Below are 22,310 nucleotides of genomic sequence, written 5' to 3'. Positions count from 1 at the left end.
TGGCGTAGCGGGGGGGGGGGGGGTGAATGTTAAATAGTCTAAAGTTTGAGGGGGGGGGGGGTGGAAATCGAAGGGTGGCTACGCCTCTGGGGGGTGACACCATTAAGTACCGCACCGGGTGACACCCGACCTCGCTACGCCACTGTTTACAACGCAACCTGTTTATGTTAGACTAAATTGTAGAAACAACTTTAGGGTAGGCCTAAACATGAAATGGTGTTGGAAGCAGGCTTTGTTAGACATAATGTTGACATTATTATTTAAATGCCAAAGGTGGACATAGGTACATATGTCGACGTTAAAGTAGAAACTACTTTAAAACTTGATGTCCCCCACCCCAACCCTCATCATAATAGTAGGTCGTAACCTGGTGTCTTACAGAGTAACCCTTGTCTGTATGTGTACATATCTAATAGAGGGGTGATGGCAACTGGACATAATAAAATGAAGGTAAAGTTACGATTTCGAACCTGGGTCAATGGAGCAGGTCAAGTAGAGTTCACCTGGTTCTGCGATTTCCGTAGATGCAGAGATAGTTTGGTCGCCTTTCGTAGCGGACTAAGCGGATGACTAAGCAACGAAATCTAGCTAACAATCAGGATGGAGAAGATTCCAAATTGACTATACTTTTAGTCCATCATGTATTACATAGTCGTGTGTGTGTGGGGTGGGGGGGGGGGGGGGGGAGGGGGGTTAGGACTTTGGGGTCGCGTCAACTTTCCTAAACGAAAGTCAGGTATCCATCCTATGGACTGGAGCCCGGGATTCGAACTTATGACTTTTGGGTCAGCAGGCTTGTAGCCTACCGTCATGCTGAGCATAGTGCTGACCGCATTATCACTTCCTATGAAGGTTTTACTGAAACTGGTGAGCTCTTATGTACGCGTATTCTTTTTTTTTTTAATGGGGCACAATGTAGGTTATAAATTATAGTTTCCCTAAAGTTCTGTGATTTCCCTAAAAACTTAGAAAATAAACAACTTTTTTTTTCGTGAAAGAAGATTTCATTGCATCTCTCTCAAGCACAGAAAAAGTGTGCACCAATTAGCATGACGATGCGACGCAAGGAAATGAAAACAAGAAATCGTCTTTAAAAATTACGATACTCTTTTAAAGTAGTCGATACTAGTGGGCTAATTTCTTGCATCGCTTGCCTTGTACAACTACACAAGGACTGTACATTATACATTCCCCTATTTATACATCTGGATAATCACAGATGTATAGGTGTTATTTAGCAACTTTCGGTAGTATTATGGAGTGTTTGCGTGCGTGTTTGTGTGTGTGTGTGTGAGGAAATAAGAAGTGGGTTGTTAGACCCACTTAAACGCAAATTATAAATGTAAAATTTTTTTTTATGCTTTAAGTACATTATCCATAAATCTTAACCTTATCACCACCTAACTGACACACAAGTAACTCATCAATTTTCCCATCTTTGAACTTTAGCAGATCGTTTTTCTCATTTCACTCAGATATCGTATTCGTAGAACAAATAGGTAGCCGGTAGTCGACTATGCCAACAAAGTGTGAGAGTGTGTGTGTGTCAGGTGAACTTAAAACTATTTGAAGGTATTTTTTTGTTGTATTGTCATCTACTTCACTACAAACTAAGTCTCTTTACTTGGGTTATTTTAAACTTAAACTAGTTGTTTTAAATAAATTTAATTTATGAAAAATATAAGAATAAGCCACCTATTTGAGTTCGGTTTAATACTTCAATGTAGGCCTAATTTCTTCGTGAGCTAATTTGTTTACTTTCTTTTTATAAATTGTAGATTCCTAGATATATGATCTAGTCTATACATTATTATTCCGTTTTAATTGTTGACCATTTTGTTCTCCTTATAATACTAGGTTGACATAATCAAGGGTGACACCAAACCAAATAACTGACATAACTTACTGGAAAAAAAAGATACCTAATAGAACCGGATAAAAATTGATTGAACAAAATATCGCCTGATTGTAGTGCTGACCATATTATCCCTCCATCTGCCGAGGTTACAGAAACAGCCGAACTCTACTTCACTTGCCCCGTGACGCATTTGGTGGAGGGGGGGGAGCTGCTATTTTGAATTATAATTATAAAAAATATATGAGGGGGGGGGGGGGCGGGGTTACCATCGCTAAAAAAATGCCCGATGTCTACATTCAGTAATCTAATAAATAGAAGAAAATAAGCTCTGTTAAATGACATGTTGGCGTGTTTACAAAAAAATATTTAAAATATCTTTCATATCCTGTAGATTGAAGGACCTCCATGGCGGGCGAGTCCCGCGGTGCCATTAACCGCAAGTCTAGTCAGAGGACTAAAAAAGGAGCTAAGAAAAAGGAAGCAAAAGTGGTTGTTAAACGTGTGTAAGTGAAGGCGTTTTCTGCGGTACTGGTTGATGGTTGGTCTGAACCAGTGGCGTAGCCAGGATCGTCTCAAGGGGTGGGGTGGAGGGGGGGGGGGTTTCCAATTTTTACCCGGGGACAAACTTGCGATTAGCACCCCCACCCTCAAACTTTCGATTTACACCCCCCTCAAGCTTTCGATTTGCACCCCCCTCAAACTTTCGATTTGCACCCCCCTCAAACTTGTTATATATATACCGAGGGGTCTATGGGGGGGGGGGTTATGACCCCCCCTAACCCCCCTGCCTACGCTACTGGTCTAAACACCAGTTGTTGGCCTAAAATAGCGTGATGTGACTTTAAGTTAAAGTAGTTTGAGGAATGTGTGAATAACAATTGATATTGTAAACTACTGTTACGAGAATGGGACGGTGTGGCCTAACGGTAGAGAGCTAGATTGCTAACCAGAAAGTCTGGAATTCGATTCTGGGTTCAAAGTCAGTAGAATGTAGCTGTCCACCCAGCTCTGATGGGTATCAAACTTAGTTTAGGGAACGTAAAGGCGGCTGTCCATAGTGCTGACCACACTATACCTTTATATGCCGAGGTCTCTGAAACAGATGAACTCTACTTCATCTTCCCCATATGCCATGGGCACGAACGGGAAAAGATGATGAGATGATGGTGACAGTCACGAGATTTATAAATTTAGGTTTGGTTTAAAATTAGTAAATAATATCAAGCACAGCCGTGCTAAATTCAAATTGTAATGCTGTTTGGGGGTTATACAGAGAGAATATTGCTGTCATTTTGTTTGAATCTACCTTGTTGAAGGCAGAAACATAGTTAAGTTTTTAGTATTCTTTATTTCATGTTTAACAAATAAATTACGTGAGTTTGGATTAGTAGTCATTTAGATTCTCGGTCTGCTCAGAATGCCGAACGCACGACGAGCTTCGTTCAACTGACTAACTTGACCTCTTCGTACTGAGTTATACTCAGAGGCGTCGCGAGGGGGGGGGGCGGGAGGTGCGGACCGCACCGGGTGACACCATTTAGGGGGGTGACACCAAGGCAAAAAATAGCAAAATATATAGAGAAAAACTTGAGGGGGGGTGCAAATCGAAAGTTTGAGGGGGGGGGGGTGCAAATCGAAAATTTGATGAAAGTTTGTCCCCGGGAAGGATCGCTACCCCTCTGGGGGGTGACACCATTTAGTGCAGTACCGGGTGACACCCGACATCGCTACGCTACTGGTTATACTAGTCAGTCAACTAATCATTTTAAGGAGGAGATGGGGGGGGGGGGGAGTCCTAACTTAAATGTTAATACATTTATCAACTCTTTGTACTGAGAACACAACAGTTGACCCCGTCAAGTTGACAAACAATTTATAAGCCATGTATATAACATTAACAACCTCTGAGCACCTCGTTTACAGTGACTTCGGACGTAAACAAACAGCTTACACACTACACACTCAAGGGACATAACTATGGAAAATGTAATACAAGGGACGTAACAATAACTCACAAGACATAACGCCACAAATCTCGCTCTGTACAATTTTAACTAGAGTTCTACTCCCCCCTTGAAACAGATGCCAAGTACTGCCCGGTTTCGGGAATGTCCAGTGGCACAACGCCATCACCAGCCTCTTCAAGCTCATTAAGTCAGAACCGAAAGTAGACGAGACTGGGCTCCCGTTTGATTACAAGCAGATCAAGAGAGAGGAGACGTTCACATACCTTTGTCAGAAGTAGGTACCAGCACCAGTGTGTGTGTGTGGGGGGGGGGGGGTGTAGGGGGGAGAAAGGGGAGGGGGCAGCTTGGTTTAATCAGCGGCGTCTATTAGGAATTTATAGGTGGTTCGCAGCACTTACAGGGCGACACCAAATTCATTAAAGAGGATGACACCTAAATATGAAAAGTCGAAAGGTTTTACCCCCCCCCCCCCCAAATTAACATCTATCTCTTATACATACATGACTTGACTTTTTCCTTTATGGCCTCTGGGAAGCAAAGGGCTACAGCCACACCTCTTCACAGGACTCTGTTTTGGGTATCTCTCTTTACATTCACCAACGTAAGCCCAGCAGCCTTTGCCTCATTTTCTACTGCCCTTCCCCAGGATTTCCTTAGCCGGCCTATTTTCCTCTTCCCCTGGGGATTCCAGTCTAATGCTTCCCTCGCGATATTATCCTTCCCTTCTCAGGGTATGCCCAATCCAGTTGTGGGCTTTAATGTCCCTTCCTAAGAGGAACCTCCTCGACCACATTGATGTTGGGGTTTTCGGTTTTTGTATTGGCATACACAGACATACATTATATATATATATATTTATATATATATATATATATATATATATATATATATATATATATATATATATATATATATATATATATATATATATATATATATATACACACACATATTCTGTTTATTTGATTGGGAAGACACCTTTGAGTAACAACCAAACTAACGACGCTGATGTGAATTCTGTGCGTAATTAATAATTAATCTATTATATAGGAACTCTACGAACTATCTCACGTTATTTTTCTCTGTACTGTAGATACATCCAATACATCCAAGTCTTCCAGAAGCTCGTCGACTGTCTGCCCCGGCTCATCCACCCACAGAAAAGAAAATTGCTGAAAAAATGTATCGAGTCTACGGGAGGACGCATCTGCGAGATCAAGGTAAGGTATCAGCCTTGGTTAGCGTCATTCACACAGGTAAAAATATAAAGGATCGGCCTTTTTAGCGCCATTCACACAGGTGAGGAAAAACAAGGGATCGGCCTTGGTTAGCGTCATTCACACAGGTGAGGATAAACAAAGGATAGGCCTTGGTTAGCGTCATTCACACAGGGGGAAAGACAAATATAAAGGATCGGCCTTCCCATGGGGAAGACTAATATAAAGTACCAGCCTTGGTTAGCGTTATTTAACCACGGGGAAAGACTAAATAATATAATGGATGGGGCTTGGGGTTAGAATACAATTCTAAGAAAATGTATCACCCCTCCCCCTCCCACCGCCCCCACTTACCACCCATGAAATGGCAGTCCCGTTAATTTTTTTAAATTTCCAATCAGCACCAGATGATCAATTGGGATCGATCTCTCATCCACTACTTCGACGATTTACTGCAGGATATGGGCCTTATTCCGGAGAATTTGGAGATACCAATCCCAGTGTATATGTTACATGTGAGTTTATATTATCCCAGTGTATATGTTACATGTGAGTTTATATTATCCCAGTGTATATGTTACATGTGAGTTTATATTATCCCAGTCTATATGTTACATGTGAGTTTATATTATCCCAGTGTATATGTTACATGTGAGTTTATATTATCCCAGTCTATATGTTACATGTGAGTTCATATTATCCCAGTCTATATGTTACATGTGAGTTTATATTATCCCAGTCTATATGTTACATGTGAGTTTATATTATCCCAGTCTATATGTTACATGTGAGTTTATATTATCCCAGTCTATATGTTACATGTGAGTTTATATTATTCCAGTCTATATGCTACATGTGAGTTTATATTATCCCAGTCTATATGTTACATGTGAGTTTATATTATCCCAGTCTATATGTTACATGTGAGTTCATATTATCCCAGTCTATATGTTACATGTGAGTTTATATTATCCCAGTCTATATGTTACATGTGAGTTTATATTATCCCAGTCTATATGTTACATGTGAGTTTATATTATCCCAGTCTATATGTTACATGTGAGTTTATATTATTCCAGTCTATATGCTACATGTGAGTTTATATTATCCCAGTCTATATGTTACATGTGAGTTTATATTATCCCAGTCTATATGTTACATGTGAGTTTATATTATCCCAGTCTATATGTTACATGTGAGTTTATATTACCCCAGTCTATATGTTACATGTGAGTTTATATTATCCCAGTCTATATGCTACATGTGAGTTTATATTATCCCAGTCTATATGTTACATGTGAGTTTATATTATCCCAGTCTATATGTTACATGTGAGTTTATATTATCCCAGTCTATATGTTACATGTGAGTTTATACCATCACAGTCTATGTTACATACAGTCTATACTATCCCAGTGTATGTGTCCATACCATCACAGTGTATATGTTAGATGTGAGTCTATACTATCTTAGTGTATATGCTACATATGATTTAATATAATATCGGACTATATGTTAATGTGAGAACATACCATCCCAGTGTACATGTGTTCATACCATCCCAGTGTAAGTTTATACCATCCTTGTGCATATGTGAATTAATACAATCCCATTGTAGATATGTGTTTCATACCATCTCAGATATAATGTGATTCCACACAATCCCAGTGTATAAATTATGTAATGTGTGAGTTCGTACCATCCCAGTTCATACAATTTCACTAGTGTAGTATCAGAATTTTCTAAAAAGGAACACAACAAATAAAAAAAAAACTACAACAAACAAACTAAATAATGTCTTGTATTAGAAACTGAACACGAAGAATTTTCTTGAAATTTTTAGATATCACAACGAATTACCCAATTTTGCCTTAATCACTGACTTCTATATCAGTGGCGTAGCGTGGTCGGGTGTCACCCGGTGCGGCACTTAATGGTGTCACCCCCTAGAGGCGTAGCGACCCTTCCCGGGGACAAACTTTCAATTTTCGATTTGCACCCCCCCCCCCTCAAACTTTTGATTTGCACCCCCCTCAAATTTTCGATTTGCACCCCCCACCCCTCAAACCTTGTCGGTATTTGTCAAATTTGCTCTTAAAAGACTATTCAACAGTCTAAGTAATCACTTAATTAAGTGGAATTATAATTTTTCTGTATATATTTTGCTATTTTTTTGCCTTGGTGTCACCCCCCTAAATGGTGTCACCCGGTGCGGTCCGCACCATCCCCCCGCCCCTCGCTACGCCCCTGTTCTATATAACTCTCTAGTAACCCCGCCCACTCTAATCAAGGTACACTACTCACACAAACGGTTACCACCATGATTATCTCCCTTACACAGGACAGGCGAGAAGTTCTCGGCATGAGACAGCAACTCTTGGCGTGGATGCTGAAGAGGATAGAGACAGCCGGGGCCGTCAGTGTGGAGGAGCTGACGAGGTCTGGGGGGCCAAGTCAAGGGCCAGAGTCGGTCAAGTCAAAAGTTGACAATGTACCCAAAGAGGTTAAGTCAGCGGAGGAAACTCATAGGTAAAATAATTTCAAGGAAAACAATCCGTAAGGTTTTTAGGGGAATCAGCTGGCAAAGACAGGACTGTCATGGGGTACTGCCTGGAAAATTGCCGGTGACCCACTAAAGTGGAGAGAGCTTTCTCAGTTTCTTCCAGGCATCTCTTCGAAATGGAATTTATATAGAAAATATATACTTTTAACAGTGCCTCCTCCCGGAAATTATAGTCCGCCCCCCCCCCAGGAGAAAAAAAGTCTGGAAGAAACACTGCTTTCTGTGGTGGGTCCATGTCTCTTTCGCACAAAAAGCGAAAGATAAGGATGAAAAAAAAGCCGTAAGGTTTTGCCGTAACAAGTAAAGACTTGCTGTTTTATAAAACATTGGCTAAAATATTAAGGATTTTTAAAATGTAAAAAGACGTGGAGTTTACATGAGGCCTAAAATTATTTTTCGACTTAAAAAAAGGACCCTTATCTTTATATCATCAACCGGAGACAGTTTTCAATACAATAAAGACAGCCGGAATGGTCACGTAATTTAGAACCGCATTTAACATTTTTTTTGTACCACTTAATTTAAGATCAGAGTTAGTGTACGTGTGCGTGTACGTTTTTACTTTCTCGTATATACGAAGTATAGAGAAAGTATTGTAATCGTGCAGAAAAAAAATCGAGATTTTTACAAATCTCGACGTTTTACACCTCACTGATACGGAAAAACATAATTTTGCAATCTTGTCCGTATGTCTGTGTGTGTGTGTCTGTGTGTCTGTCCGTGTGTAAACACGATTACTTGAGTACCGTTACAGCTAGGTTGATGACATTTCATATATAAGTATTATATCAAAATCGTAGATCCGTATCAACTTTTGAGCGATTTCCGACAACCGGAAGTGGTACTTTTTCTACTTTGAATTTTTCAAAAGCCTATAACTTGAGTACTATTTCAGATAGATAAATGATATTTCACATGTAAGTAAAAGATCTAATTCTCTACCTTCTGTAAAATTTTGAGTAATTTACGTTGACTCGAAGTAGTACTTTACGCTACATCCGATTTCTCAAAAAACTAATGTAAATTTTTAAAGTACTAATAATATTGCGCACTATTATGCGTTTTTTATTTAGCGTTCACTTGGTGTGCAATTAATTTGTCTACGAGATTTTATTCTATTTTTAAAACTTTAAGTATTTAAAATGGATTAAAAATCATTTCTATAGCCCGAGTTCCCATCCCCTGTTATTTTATATAAGAATATTCGAGAAAGTTTAGGGGAGATCACTCCCGGTTTATTGAATTTGTGCTTGTACGTGTACGTAGGAATGTGAATGTTCATGTTAATACTAATATGTATACGTATGCATATATATATATATATATATATATATATATATATATATATATATATATATATATATATATATATATAATTAGGCTTTTAGCAAGTTAAAATCTGCCTCTGTAGGTACGTACCAGACGGTCGGTGTATGCTACTGATTCGAGAAATTAACAGAATTCCTGCCATGATGGCCAAGGTTGTCAAGATCCAGTGTGCTTGGAGGGGCTGGCTGTGTCGACAGAAGGTCAATAAACTCAGGGACGCCGAGTTTGAGGATCTCGGCATGAAGATGCCAACGGGTTTAATGGCACCAGTGGAGACCATAGACATGGTAGGTGGAGGTGCGAGGTCATTGGTAGGTGGACCTGTTGAGGTCATTGGGAGGTGGAGTTGTGGGGGTCATTGGTAGGTGGAGGTGTAGGGGGGGTCATTGGTAGGTGGAGGTGTCCGGGTCATTGGTAGGTGGAGGTGTGGGGGTCATTGGTAGGTGGAGGTGTGGGGGTCATTGGTAGGTGGAGGTGTGGGGGTCATTGGTAGGTGGAGTTGTGGGGGTCATTGGTAGGTGGGGGTCATTGGTAGGTGGAGGTGTGGGGGTCATTGGTAGGTGGAGTTATGGGGGTCATTGGTAGGTGGAGGTGTGGTGGTCATTGGTAGGTGGAGGTGTAGGGGGGGTCATTGGTAGGTGGAGGTGTGCGGGTCATTGGTAGGTGGAGGTGTGGGGGTCATTGGTAGGTGGACCTGTTGAGGTCAATGGGAGGTGGAGTTGTGGGGGTCATTGGTAGGTGGAGGTGTAGGGGGGGTCATTGGTAGGTGGAGGTGTGCGGGTCATTGGTAGGTGGAGGTGTGGGGGTCATTGGTAGGTGGAGGTGTGGGGGTCATTGGTAGGTGGAGGTGTGGGGGTCATTGGTAGGTGGAGTTGTGGGGGTCATTGGTAGGTGGGGGTCATTGGTAGGTGGAGGTGTGGGGGTCATTGGTAGGTGGAGTTGTGGGGGTCATTGGTAGGTGGAGGTGTGGTGGTCATTGGTAGGTGGAGGTGTGGGGGGGTCATTGGTAGGTGGAGGTGTGGGGGGGTCATTGGTAGGTGGAGTTGTGGGGGTCATTGGTAGGTGGGGGTCATTGGTAGGTGGAGGTGTGGGGGTCATTGGTAGGTGGAGGTGTGGGGGTCATTGGTAGGTGGAGGTGTGGGGGTCATTGGTAGGTGGAGTTGTGGGGGTCATTGGTAGGTGGAGGTGTGGTGGTCATTGGTAGGTGGGGGTCATTGGTAGGTGGAGGTGTGGGGGTCATTGGTAGGTGGAGTTGTGGGGGTCATTGGTAGGTGGAGGTGTGGTGGTCATTGGTAGGTGGAGGTGTGGTGGTCATTGGTAGGTGGAGGTGTGGTGGTCATTGGTAGGTGGAGGTGTGGTGGTCATTGGTGGTGGTGTGGGGGTCATTGGTAGGTGGAGTTGTGGTGGTCATTGGTTGATGGAGTTGTGGTGGTCATTGGTTGATGGAGTTGTGGTGGTCATTGGTTGATGGAGTTGTGGTGGTCATTGGTAGGTGGAGTTGTGGTGGTCATTGGTAGGTGGAGGTGTGGGGGTCATTGGTAGGGGGAGGTGTGGGGGTCATTGGTAGTTGGAAGTGTGATGTCATTGGTAGGTGGAGGTGTGGGGGTCATTGGTAGGTGGAGGTGTGGGGGGTCATTGGTAGGTGGAGGTGTGGGGGTCATTGGAAGGTGGAGGTGTAGACGGACCTGTGGTGGTCATTAACAGGTGAACCTGTGGAGGTCATTGTTAGGTAGACCTATGGAGGTCTTTGATAAGTTGAAATGTGGAGGCCATTAGTACGTGGACCTTTTGAGATTATTTGTAGTTGGATCTATTGTGGCCATTGGTAGGTGGACTTGTGGAAGTCATTGGTAGGTGGACCTAAAGAGTCCACTGGTAATTAATTTACGTAAACCTTTTAGACTTCGTTGAAGGAAATAAAAGATTAATAAAACATTACTCATCTTGTGTTAGGCTTCCTGAATTTAATATTTTGTTTCCCAAAAATTAAATAAAATTTACTCTTTTTTTTTTTAAACGAGCTCTTTATCTTGTAGGTAGAATACGAGGAAAAAGAGAACATGTACTTCGAGAGGGAGGAGGAATATAACGTGAGCAAGGTTCTGGAATACGAGAAATACGTCGAGCAGAACGGCATGGACCTGGCCCTACAGATGAAGCTCAACCTTACCCAGTGGCTCCTTGAGATGCGCGACCTGCAAGGGGAATTCCCCGACTACCCGGAAGACGAAGAAGGCGGATGTGACGAAATTTTTAAACTGAAGACGGTCGAAGAGGTGATGGAAGAACTCGATGAAATGGACGACCCAAAGCAGAAGGCGCCGGAGCCGGCTAAGAAGAAGGAGCAACCGGCGAAGCCGGCGAAAAAAGATTTTTTGGAGGATCCTGGGTATATGATACCGGCTTCCGGGTTCATGGTCGGTTTGATTCACTTGTTGAATGAGTACAACAGTTTTTGGTACTGCAAGTACGAGGGGCAGAATCCTTTTCAGAGGTTTGACAAGGAGCGTTTGTTGGATGAAGTACGGTCGGAGGCTGGGAAGGTTATCCGGACACAGGTGAAGTATACTTTTGGTAGTAGTGTACACAGTATAGCTTTCTCTGTAGCGTACATGTTGCTTTTTCAGTAGCGTGGATCGGAGCTTAGTGTTCTCGAATAGCTTTTAAAATGTTCTAAAACAACGACAATATTCGAGGTAGTATTTGAGCATACAAAAATGTTTTAATGAATTATTAAATAGTGTTTAAATACTTCTGTTGGTTTTGAAATTGCTAAACAAGTATCAGCATGGATGTAATAATTAATAAGCTGATTGTCTGCACAGGAAGATAAGCTGATTGTCATATGTCAGGTAAATAAGCTAATGGTCCCTATATCAGGTTGATAAAATGGGTGTTTTTAAAGGTAGATAAGCTAACTGTTCCTATGTAGGTTTATAAGTTGATTGTCTCTATATCAAGTTGATAAACTCATTGTTTGTACAGGTTGATAAACTGATAACAGGTTGATAAACTAATTGTTTATACAGGTTGATAAGCTGAATGTTTGTACAGGTTGATAAGCTGAATGTTTGTACAGGTTGATAAACGTATGGATTGTACAGGTTGATAAACTAATTGTACAGGTTGATAAAATGTTTGTACAGGTTGATGAACTAATTGTTACAGGTTGATAAAATGATTGTACAGGTTGATACAATGTTTGTACAGGTTGATAAACTGATTGTACAGGTTGATAAAGTGATTGATTCTGCAGGTTGATAAAGTGATTGATTCTGCAGGTTGATAAACTGATGAGGTACGAGCTGGAGAAGCTAAAGTTTGCCGTGGACGACAAGATCTACAAGAGCACCATCGACAGGAAGAAGAAGGAGACGGTGCCGAGGTAGGTGTGTTGTTGTAGGAGGTGTTTGTAGGTGTGGTGGTGAAGGAGGTGTTTGTGGCTGTGGTGGTGTAGAAGGTGTGGTGATGTAGGAGGTGTTGGTAGCTGTGGTGGTGTAGGAGGTGTTGGTAGCTGTGGTGGTGTAGGAGGTGTTGGTAGTTGTGGTGGTGTAGGAGGTGTTGGTAGTTGTGGTGTTGTAGGAGGTGTTTGTAGGTGTGGTGGTGAAGGAGGTGTTTGTGGCTGTGGTGGTGTAGAAGGTGTGGTGATGTAGGAGGTGTTGGTAGCTGTGGTGGTGTAGGAGGTGTTGGTAGCTGTGGTGGTGTAGGAGGTGTTGGTAGTTGTGGTGGTGTAGGAGGTGTTGGTAGTTGTGGTGTTGTAGGAGGTGTTGGTAGCTGTGGTGGTGTAGGAGGTGTTGGTAGTTGTGGTGGTGTAGGTAGTGTTGGTAGCTGTGGTGGTGTAGGAGGTGTTTGTAGTTGTGGTGGTGTAGGTAGTGTTTGTAGCTGTGGTGGTGTAGGTAGTGTTTATAGCTGTGGTGGTGTAGGAGTTGTGGTGGTATAGGAAGTGTTTGTTGCTGTGGTGGTGTAGGTTGTGTTTGTAGCTGTGGTGGTGTAGGAAGTGTTTGTTGCTGTGGTGGTGTAGGTTGTGTTTGTAGCTGTGGTGGTGTAGGAAGTGTTTGTAGCTGTGATGGTGTAGGTAGTGTTTGTAGCTGTGGTGGTGTAGGTAGTTTTTGTAGCTGTGGTAGTGTAGTAGCTGTGGTGATGTAGGAGGTATTTTTCCCATGTATTTTGGGCACGAACGGGCAAATTTGATGACTCTCCTATTAAATTTTCGAACATGGTAAAGAAAAGACGAAATCCAAAATAAATCTTTCTAAGTACTAACGTAAATCTGTTGAGTGGTCCGAGTTCTGGCAAATATCTCTCTCACAGGGACAAGAAGAAAGCTGACCCGACAGGAACCAAAACCGTTGAAGAACTCTACGGCGAGCTGGTCCTGATGGGACTGGTCAAGCCGGTCAACAGCGTCAGGTTCAAGGACATCATCGGTGACAACAACTACCAGCGTGACGCCCAGAGGGGGTGCATCCCCACGGCCTGTGACGTCAAGAACGTGGTGTCGCTCTTGCTGGGTCTCCCGCTCAATTCGCAGTTTATCCATTCCAAAGTGCCGTTAATTAGGTAGGATAAAGTTAGAATATATCCATTCCCAAAGTGCCTTTAATCAGGTTGGATAAAGTCAGAATTTATCCACTCCAAAGTGCCGCTAATTAGGTAGGATAAATCACAATGTATCCACTCTAAAGTGCCGTTAATTAGGTAGGATAAAGTCAGAATTTATCCACTCCAAATTTAATTTGGATAGAGTCAGAGTTTATGCATTCCAAATTGCCGTTAATCAGGTAGGATAAAGTCACAATTTATCCATTCCAAAGTGCCGTTAATTAGGTAGGATAAATCACAATTTATCCATTCCAAAGTGCCGTTAATTAGGTAGGATGTCACAATTTATCCATTCCAAAGTGCCGTTAATTAGGTAGGATGTCACAATTTATCCATTCAGTGTCCTTAGTCAGTTAAGAAAAGGGTCCTGTGGTCATCGACTATGGAAGCCAATCTAAAATGAAAAGCAGGCTGAATTAGGAGTCAACGGTCTATATCTCGCATAACAGATTTGACACTATTGTGTTTGAGGGAATCACGTCCAACAAGAAGGAGAGGTAACTTAAGTCAGAAATATTTTTTTTTCAAAATTGCCCTTTATTAGTTAGGATCAAGTCAGATTTATCCATTCCAAACTGCCAAGTCCAAGTGCCCATAATCAGGTAGAAATAAACCAGAATTATAAATTCCAAAACGCCATTCCCACGTCAAAAAAATCTCAGTTAAACCAGAACAGCATTCATACTGTCCAAAGTTCATAAGGTCGAATCAGGTGGTCGGGCTTATATGAAGCCAAACTCTTGAACCAGAGCGGGTCAGAACTTCTCTATCCCCTACCATCTCCTACTTGTAATACGTTGCTATGACTACTAGAAGTTTTAAAACTTGTGACGAAACACCTGACCTGACATCAAACATGACGTCTGAAATGAAGTTAACTGTGTCGTAAGACAAGATATGATGTGTAAAATGACATAAAATCTGATTTTAGACAAACATAAAATGAGAAATGACGTGAACTATGACGTAAGACATAACGTCGGATATATTTGAGATGTGACGTCAGACGTGTACTTGCAGCTCCCTGATGTTTGCCGGACCCCCGGGCACAGGTAAAACGATGCTGGTCCACGCCATCTGCCGTGAGACGGGCTCGAACCTGATCGACCTGTCCCCCTCAAACCTTCAGGGCAAGTACATTGGGACCGTCGAGATGAACTACCTCAAGTTTGCCTTGTTACGGGTAAGATTTTTACTGCTTCAATTCTGCTTTAAATTCACATTTTGTTTTACCTCGACTTGTGAAAGGTAAACTTTTTACTACCTCAAGTTTGCCTTGTTAAAGGTAACATTTTTACTGCTTCAATTCTGCTTTAAGTTTAGATTTTTTTACCTCGACTTGTGAAAGGTAAACTTTTTACTACCTCAAGTTTGCCTTGTTACGGGTAACATTTTTACGTCTTCAATTTTGTTTTAAGTTTAGATTTTTTTACCTCGACTTGTTAAAGGTTAACTTTTTACTACCTCAAGTTTGCCTTGTTACGGGTAACATTTTTACGTCTTCAATTTTGTTTTAAGTTTAGATTTTTTTACCTCGACTTGTGAAAGGTAAACTTTTTACTACCTCAAGTTTGCCTTGTTACGGGTAACATATTTACGTCTTCAATTTTGTTTTAAGTTTAGATTTTTTTACCTCGACTTGTTAAAGGTAAACTTTTTACGACCTCAAGTTTGCCTTGTTAAAGGTAAGTTTTTTACGTCTTCAATTCTGCTTTAAGTTCAGATTTTTTACCTCGACTTGTGAAAGGTAAACTTTTTACGACCTCAAGTTTGCCTTGTTAAAAGTACATTTTTTTACTTCTTCAATTCTGCTTTAAGTTCAGAATTTTTTACTTCGACTTTATCTTGTGGAAGATAAACTTTTTACTTCATCAAGTTGGCAATGATAAAGGTAATGTTTTTTTACTTCTTCAGTTTTGCTTTGTTAGCGTTACTATTTGAAGCTTGTTTTGTTAAAACGAATTTCTATTCATAACATTCAGAACCCACCCTGTTATAAATGTTAATAATCAATCCGCACTCTACATTGTTTTCTTCTTTCAAGCCAAGTTGTAAGGAATCCAAATGCTGCCTTCAGGGCCTTTATATATTACGTTAACGCAACTTTTAGGCTTTTTCTTTTCTTCTTCTTCGTTCTTAATTTGTAATGTTGGAAGAGATTCCCTCCAACATAATTAAGTGTTTTGTATCAACTGGTTATGTGCCATAGAGGCCATTGACTTCGATTTCAGCCTGCTTTTCTTTTTGGTTTTTTTTTTTTGGATTTGCTTCTATAGCCTTTGTCCAATGAACAAACTACACAAACTACAAGGCAGCAGTTGTTTGATTTTGGAGTTGTCTCTCCTAGAAAAGCTGTCCACAGCTATCACACCTCATCTGCCCGGGTGTTCAAACTCGAGGCTTTTCGGTTTAACAACCATGAGCTTTACCGACTCGACCACACCGACCCTCTTTAAGCTTCTATTAACACCCAAATGCAACACAATTTTATCCATCATTGTGACTATTCATATACAACACTAATACACCATCTTCATTATATTTCATGTATAACAATTAAAAAAACCCACCCATTTTACCACCGCCTCAGGTGGGTAAAGCTATGGAACCCACCGTATTCTACATCGACGAGTGCGACAACCTCTACTCCACCGCCAAGTGGTTGGGCAAGAAGGAGGACAACCCGGCCAGATGGATGTCGTTTTTCCCCGCGCTCATGAAGATGGTGAAAAACGGCGATCGCATGGTGCTGATCGGGGAAACACACAACCCGTTCAATTGTAAGCGGCCACAGATGTTTTCTATGTTCAAGGTAGGTGGGAGGGGGATGGGGAGGGGAATGGGGGTGGGAGGGTTGTTGTGGTTTTGTAGAATAATGCTAATGTTAAATTACATGGCCGAATTTTGTAATTGTTTTGTCGAGTTTTTAATGTTAAGTCGACATTGTGTTGTTGTTTTGTAAAATAATGTCAATTTTTAATAGTAGGGCTAACATTCGTTGCACTTTTGTATAATACAATTTTTACTGGTAAGGCTAGATTTTGTTTCTCTTTTGTATAATAATATCAATTTTAATGGTAGGACTAGATTTTGTTGCTCTTTTGTATAATAATATCAATTTTAATGTTAAGGCTAAATTTCGTTGCTCTTTTGTATAACAATATCAATTTTAATGTTAAGGCTAGATTGTGTTGCTCTTTTGTATAATAATATCATTGTTAATGTTAAGGCTAGATTTTGTTGCTGTTTTGTATAATAATATAAGTAAAGTTCCATTTCAAACCTGACGGTGTACTTGGCAAGTGAAGTTCACTTGTTTATGTGACTTCGGCATATAAAGGGATAGTGTGGTCAGCACTATGTCCAGCCGCCTTTACTTACCCTAACGTTAGTGAGATATCCATTAGTGTTGGGTGGACTCAGGGACGGTCTACTGACTTGAACCCAGATTTGAACTCGAGACTTACGGTTAGCAGTCCAGCTCTCTACCTCTAGGCCACCACGTCACATTTTTAATGTTAGGGCTAGATTTTGTTGTTGTCTTGCCTGTTTATTTCACTTTTATATTAGTTTATTAAATTGATAATTTTTTATTTCGCTGCGGCGTGGTCGTGTGTGTTATTACTATCCAAGGGTTAAGTAATTTCTTTTGCAAGAGATGATAATTTATAGTACAGATAAAGTATAGCTCGGCTGTATCTGTGGTGGAATATGACGGTATTGTGGTTCCTGAGAATACACTACCAACTTTACATTGACTTTTAAAAAATCATTAGGACTCCAGCCAAAGAATAGAACATGTAGTCATTCAGCTATTTTTCGCGTGCCTTATCACTCAGCCACTCTCATTACCTCGGCAGGGTCAGGACTTTGAATGATTAACATAAATCTTTGAGCCCACTTAGCTCTAGCAGTACCCAGCATTAAATCGGGAGTAGGATGAACAGTTATCTTACCCATTAAAAACCCACGATGAATGCTATACCACATAACTTGCCTGCGTGTTTAAAAAAAATGCACTCATCTATTTATCCGGGGCTGCCAATTTCTATTTTTTTCTAGAACGTTCTTCTCTTCACCATCCCTGAGTACGGCAGCCGGACCGCCATCTGGTCGGCCTTCCTGGCAAGACTTCCGGCGTTTAAAGCTTCCACTCTCAACGTATCCGTGCTGTCTAAGGTCAGTTTTCTAGAGCACGCACATATCCGTGCTGTCTAAGGTAAGTTTTCTAGAGCACGCACATATCCGTGCTGTCTAAGGTAAGTTTTCTAGAGCACGCACATATCCGTGCTGTCTAAGGTAAGTTTTCTAGAGCACGCACATATCCGTGCTGTCTAAGGTAAGTTTTCTAGAGCACGCGCATATCCGTGCTGTCTAAGGTAAGTTTTCTAGAGCACGCACATATCCGTGCTGTCTAAGGTAAGTTTTCTAGAGCACGCACGTATCCGTGCTGTCTACGGTTAGTTTTTTTAGTGCACGCAAGTATCCGTGCTCTCTAGGGTAAGTTTTCTAGAGCACGCACGAATCCGTGCTGTCTAAGGTTAGTTTTCTAGAGCACGCACGTATCCGTTGAGTCAAAGGCACTAGAAGCTTTCGAGGAGAATAGGGGGGGGGGGGGGCGCACTGACATTTCGTCAGCCCCCAACCCAAAGAGACGCCTGACAGAATCTCAGTGTTAAACGCAGTTTTGACCCAGGTTTAAGCCAGGTTTAGGTCGGGTTTAACCCAGGCTTAGTTCGGCTTAGTTCAGGTTTAACCCATGTTTATCCCTGGTTTCCCATCTCCCTCCCCAGATGACCGAGGGCTACACAGCGAGGGAGATCCAGTTTGTCGTGGACAACGTTCTGCACGCTGACCGCATCTCCCGCAAGAGGGCGGTCACGAACGAGGAGTTCCTGCAGTGTCTGGGCTTCATGGGCAAACCTCCGGACGTCACGGAAGTCTGGACCAACTGGTACATGTCCACGCCAATGGTCAAGCAACACATGGACTGGCTGAGGGCTATGGACGAGCTGGATGAACTACTTGATTCGGAGGAATAGTAGATTCATAGGGTATCATTACACTGAGAGATAGTTCCGAAGTTACATTCATTGTATTTTAAGACGGCAGTGCGTTTGGCTTGCAAAGTTATTTAGTACGGCACTTTTTCAACGTTGTTTTTCTTGAAATAACTGTACCACAATGACTAGTCACACTTTTTAGTATTAGAATAGTTCCGACGTTATATTCATTGTATTATAAGACGGCAGTGCATTTGGTTTGCGAAGTACTTTAATACGGCACTTTTTCAATGTTGTTTTTCTTGAAATAACTGTACCACAATGACTAGTCACACTTTTCAGTATTAGAATAGTTCCGACGTTATCTCATTGTATTATAAGACGGTAGTGCATTTGGCTTGCAAAGTACTTTAGTACGGCACTTTTTCAACGTTGTTTTCCTTGAAATAACTGTACCACAATGACTACTCACACTTTTCAGTATTAGAATTGTTCCAACGTTATATTCATTGTATTATAAGACGGCAGTGCATTTGGCTTGCAAAGTACTTTAGTACGGCACTTTTTCAACGTTGTTTCCCTTGAAATAACTGTACCACAATGACTAGTCACACTTTTCAGTATTAGAATAGTCCCGACGTTATATTCATTGTATTATAAGATGGCAGTGCATTTGGCTTGAAAAGTACTTTAGTACGGCACTTTTTCCAACGTTTTTTCATTGAAATAACTGTACCACAATCACTAGTCACACTTTTCAGTATTAGAATAGTTCCGACGTTATGTTCATTGTATTATAAGACGGCAGTGCATTTGGCTTGAAAAAGCACTTTAGTACGGCACTTTTCAACGTTGTTTTCCTTGAAATAACTGTACCACAATGACTAGTCACACTTTTCAGTATTAGAATAGGATTTTTTTTTTCATCTTGTCAATCGCGAATTTCCCAAACAATGTACAATCCAGTATTCAAAATGCCCTTATTGTATTTTCTATTTATGTAAATAGTGACGCGAATTTATCCCTATCATATTTATCTTGAAGTACATTATAGAGCATAAAAATGAGTAATTGAATGGAGAATATGAGGAAAGATTTTTTATTAGTAATTTACAGACTAGTTTGTTTTTTTATAACATTTTTAAAAATAATCTAGAATTCGCATATTATATTATATATATACATAACTATTTACCTTTATTTTTGAATACCATTTATATTAGCCATTAGCCATTTATAGTTTAAACATTTTTTACACACTATAAAAATTAAATGACGTATTTTATAGCGTTCGGTAAAAAAAAAGATTATTTTAAATGTGTTTAATTAGGCCTGCATTAAAATAAAATGAACAAAAACAAATATTACTAAGATTGTAAAAAAAAAAACAAAAAAAAACGAATAACCTAATTACTGTTTGAAACTCCTAGCCTCCTTTACTAAATCCCTGACTAATTTAGAGTAGGACCAACGAGATCGTTTGGACTAGAGCATGTAGACTCACTTGCTAGTTTTTGTGTAATCCAACTTTTTTAAAAACCTAAATCGCGTAGTGTTTTTTTTTTTTTTTTTTTTTTAAACAATGACTTAGCTGTAATTTGGAGGACCGAAACCAATTTATTTTCAACAAGTCGACATGTGACTGTAATCTATTTTTAGCCATTATTTATTTTTAACACTCGGCCACGATATCCTCTCCTTCCGGAAACTACCGACTTCTATTCGGAGTTGCCCGGAGGTACAGTGTTCCGTTATGAGGTATCCGGAATCGGATGATAGATAATCGAAGCCCTCAATAACTGTTTTAGGCTAATTTATAAAGCAAGATTTTTAATAAACATGTTAATATTTTTGCAGTATGTATAAAATTTTAAATGTGATAGAGTATAATTGGTAAAATATTAATCACATGGTATATTGCGCTCGTATATATTTAATTTAAGATTAAGTAACAGCTTAGGTTTGTTATGCAAATATTTGACCTTTTGATATTTAAATACTTAGGTTTGGATGAAGATATTAATGTGAAACACGCACAAAATACCTCTAAATAGACAAAAGACTAAATTGTATTGTAGAACCAACAGTAGTTATAATTATATGTTGCTTAGTTGAATATGGTAGTTGCCTTTTTTGTTTCGTATAATGTGTATTGTTGAAAGTGTATGTTGTAGATTTGGCATGATACTTTAAAAAAAAACTTTTACAGACTTTTACCCGTTTTTGTTTTGTTTAGAGGTGTCTGCAAGAAAAAAAATCAATTAAATACAAAAGTCTTATTTTATGGATATACTTTGATACTTTTATCTATGATGATTTGTTTTTATAAAAAATATAATAAATATAATTTTTAACTGGAGAAAAGGAGTTCCGTCTTTTTGAACACTATATAACTGTTTCATTAGTCTATGTTAGTCGACAATTTCACACCGTTTTTTGTCTAATTTAGTCGACTGTTTCCCACTGATATTGTCTATGTGGGAATTTTTGTTGAATTTTTCTTAAAACATCGATATTTTTCCAAAATCTTGTCTGAACTCTTTAAACATAATATTTTAATCAATTCCTATTACAATCTATTAGAACAGTTTTTTTAAAACGCGAAATAACGGCTAAAATTCTGTTTAACATTGCTTTTTTTATAATGCAAAGGTGTGACGTCTCACCATCTGAACCCCCCACCCCCCCTCCCCTCATCACACACCGTCACAAAACTACAGACCCCCTTCCCCCCTACGAGTGTGACGTCATTTATGGACGACCCCTATGTTAGTCGACGTTTCACACCGTTTTTTATCTAATTTAGTCGACTGTTTCGCTCTCATATTGTCTATGTTAGTCGACCCTTTCACACTGCTATAGTCTATGTTAGTCGACCATTTCACACCGTTTTTTGTCTAATTTAGTCGACTGTTTCCCACTGATATTGTCAAATTTAGTCGACCATTTCACACTGATGTAGTCTATGTTAGTCGACCGTTTCGCACCGGTACTTTCAGTGTCACCACGCATGTAACTGAACCCCCAGCACATAAATAACTTCTAAGTACACCAGGCCAGGTAGCCAGTCAGTCTAAAGTTAAAACTATGCCAGGTACAATGTAAAATGTACAACGAAAAGTTAATGTACAGCAAGGCCGTGTTTTTTTGTTACCCCCTTCTTTGATGTATAGCAAAGAGTTTCTTCCAGGCACCTCTTCGGGGGAAGGGCGCCGAAGAAAGTCTCCCCCCCCCCCTCCCTCACCCGAACGAAATGGAATTTATATAAAAATATATTTTTATCAGTGTCCGCCCTCTCTTCCCGGAAAATTTTGTCCGTTCCCCCGAAAATATCAAGTGTTCTCCGCCTCACTCCCCGGAGAAAAAAGTATGGAAGAAACAATGGTATGGCACAAGGACAGTAGATGAAATGAGGGAGAAAGTAATATTGTTACAAAAGATAAAAAAAAAAATTAGTTGAAATAATATTGATCGATGAAATAAAGTTATAGTTTTTCATTAATTTTAATTACAATCTATCACATGATACATATCCTACGAATATAGATCACGTAATACACTACACAGTCAACGGCGTAGTCGCATGGTAGAGCATACAACTGCTATCACGTATCGGGGTTCATGTCTGTTAACGTTCCTGAGTCAACCCAGCTCTAATGGGTACCTGACTCACATTAGTGAAAGTAAAGAGACTGGGTATAGTGCTGACCACACTATCCCTTCATATGCCGAGGTCATAGAAACACGTGAACTCTACTTCACTTGCCCCAT

At 40.4% G+C, this 22,310-nt stretch overlaps 2 protein-coding genes across 2 annotated transcripts; both read left to right on the top strand.

Moving 5' to 3' along the window:
- Window positions 1-1,517: 1,517 nt before the first annotated feature.
- LOC131932474 (dynein regulatory complex protein 11-like) lies at window positions 1,518-15,477 on the top strand. Its single transcript, XM_059289383.1, has 12 exons — window positions 1,518-1,572; window positions 2,250-2,361; window positions 3,941-4,099; window positions 4,919-5,045; window positions 5,444-5,557; window positions 7,384-7,571; window positions 9,017-9,225; window positions 10,975-11,492; window positions 12,216-12,319; window positions 13,246-13,494; window positions 14,557-14,719; window positions 15,451-15,477. Exons 2-12 carry the CDS (start codon window positions 2,264-2,266, stop codon window positions 15,475-15,477), a joined length of 1,956 nt encoding a protein of 651 aa, XP_059145366.1. The 5' UTR covers window positions 1,518-1,572; window positions 2,250-2,263.
- A 658-nt stretch (window positions 15,478-16,135) lies between these two features.
- On the top strand, window positions 16,136-18,683 carry LOC131932468 (dynein regulatory complex protein 11-like). Its single transcript, XM_059289376.1, has 3 exons — window positions 16,136-16,348; window positions 17,599-17,715; window positions 18,330-18,683. The coding sequence occupies exons 1-3, from the start codon at window positions 16,139-16,141 to the stop codon at window positions 18,576-18,578; spliced, it is 576 nt and encodes a 191-aa protein (XP_059145359.1). The 5' UTR covers window positions 16,136-16,138; the 3' UTR covers window positions 18,579-18,683.
- Window positions 18,684-22,310: the final 3,627 nt, after the last annotated feature.

This window comes from Physella acuta, unplaced genomic scaffold, assembly GCF_028476545.2.
Source record: "Physella acuta isolate Inbredline_101_S28 unplaced genomic scaffold, ASM2847654v3 ptg002184l, whole genome shotgun sequence".
Taxonomy (NCBI): domain Eukaryota; kingdom Metazoa; phylum Mollusca; class Gastropoda; family Physidae; genus Physella; species Physella acuta.
This window is presented reverse-complemented; position numbering and strand designations above follow the sequence as displayed.

Excerpts from the sequence above, each read along its gene's own strand:
- LOC131932474 (XM_059289383.1), top strand. The coding sequence starts at position 2,264 with ATGGCGGGCGAGTCCCGCGGTGCCATTAACCGCAAGTCTAGTCAGAGG. Across the intron at positions 4,100-4,918 it reads TTCACATACCTTTGTCAGAA|ATACATCCAATACATCCAAG; the intron begins GTAGGTACCAGC and ends TCTGTACTGTAG. Across the intron at positions 9,226-10,974 it reads GGAGACCATAGACATGGTAG|AATACGAGGAAAAAGAGAAC; the intron begins GTGGAGGTGCGA and ends TCTTGTAGGTAG.
- LOC131932468 (XM_059289376.1), top strand. The coding sequence starts at position 16,139 with ATGGAACCCACCGTATTCTACATCGACGAGTGCGACAACCTCTACTCC. Across the intron at positions 16,349-17,598 it reads AGATGTTTTCTATGTTCAAG|AACGTTCTTCTCTTCACCAT; the intron begins GTAGGTGGGAGG and ends ATTTTTTTCTAG. Across the intron at positions 17,716-18,329 it reads ACGTATCCGTGCTGTCTAAG|ATGACCGAGGGCTACACAGC; the intron begins GTCAGTTTTCTA and ends CTCCCTCCCCAG.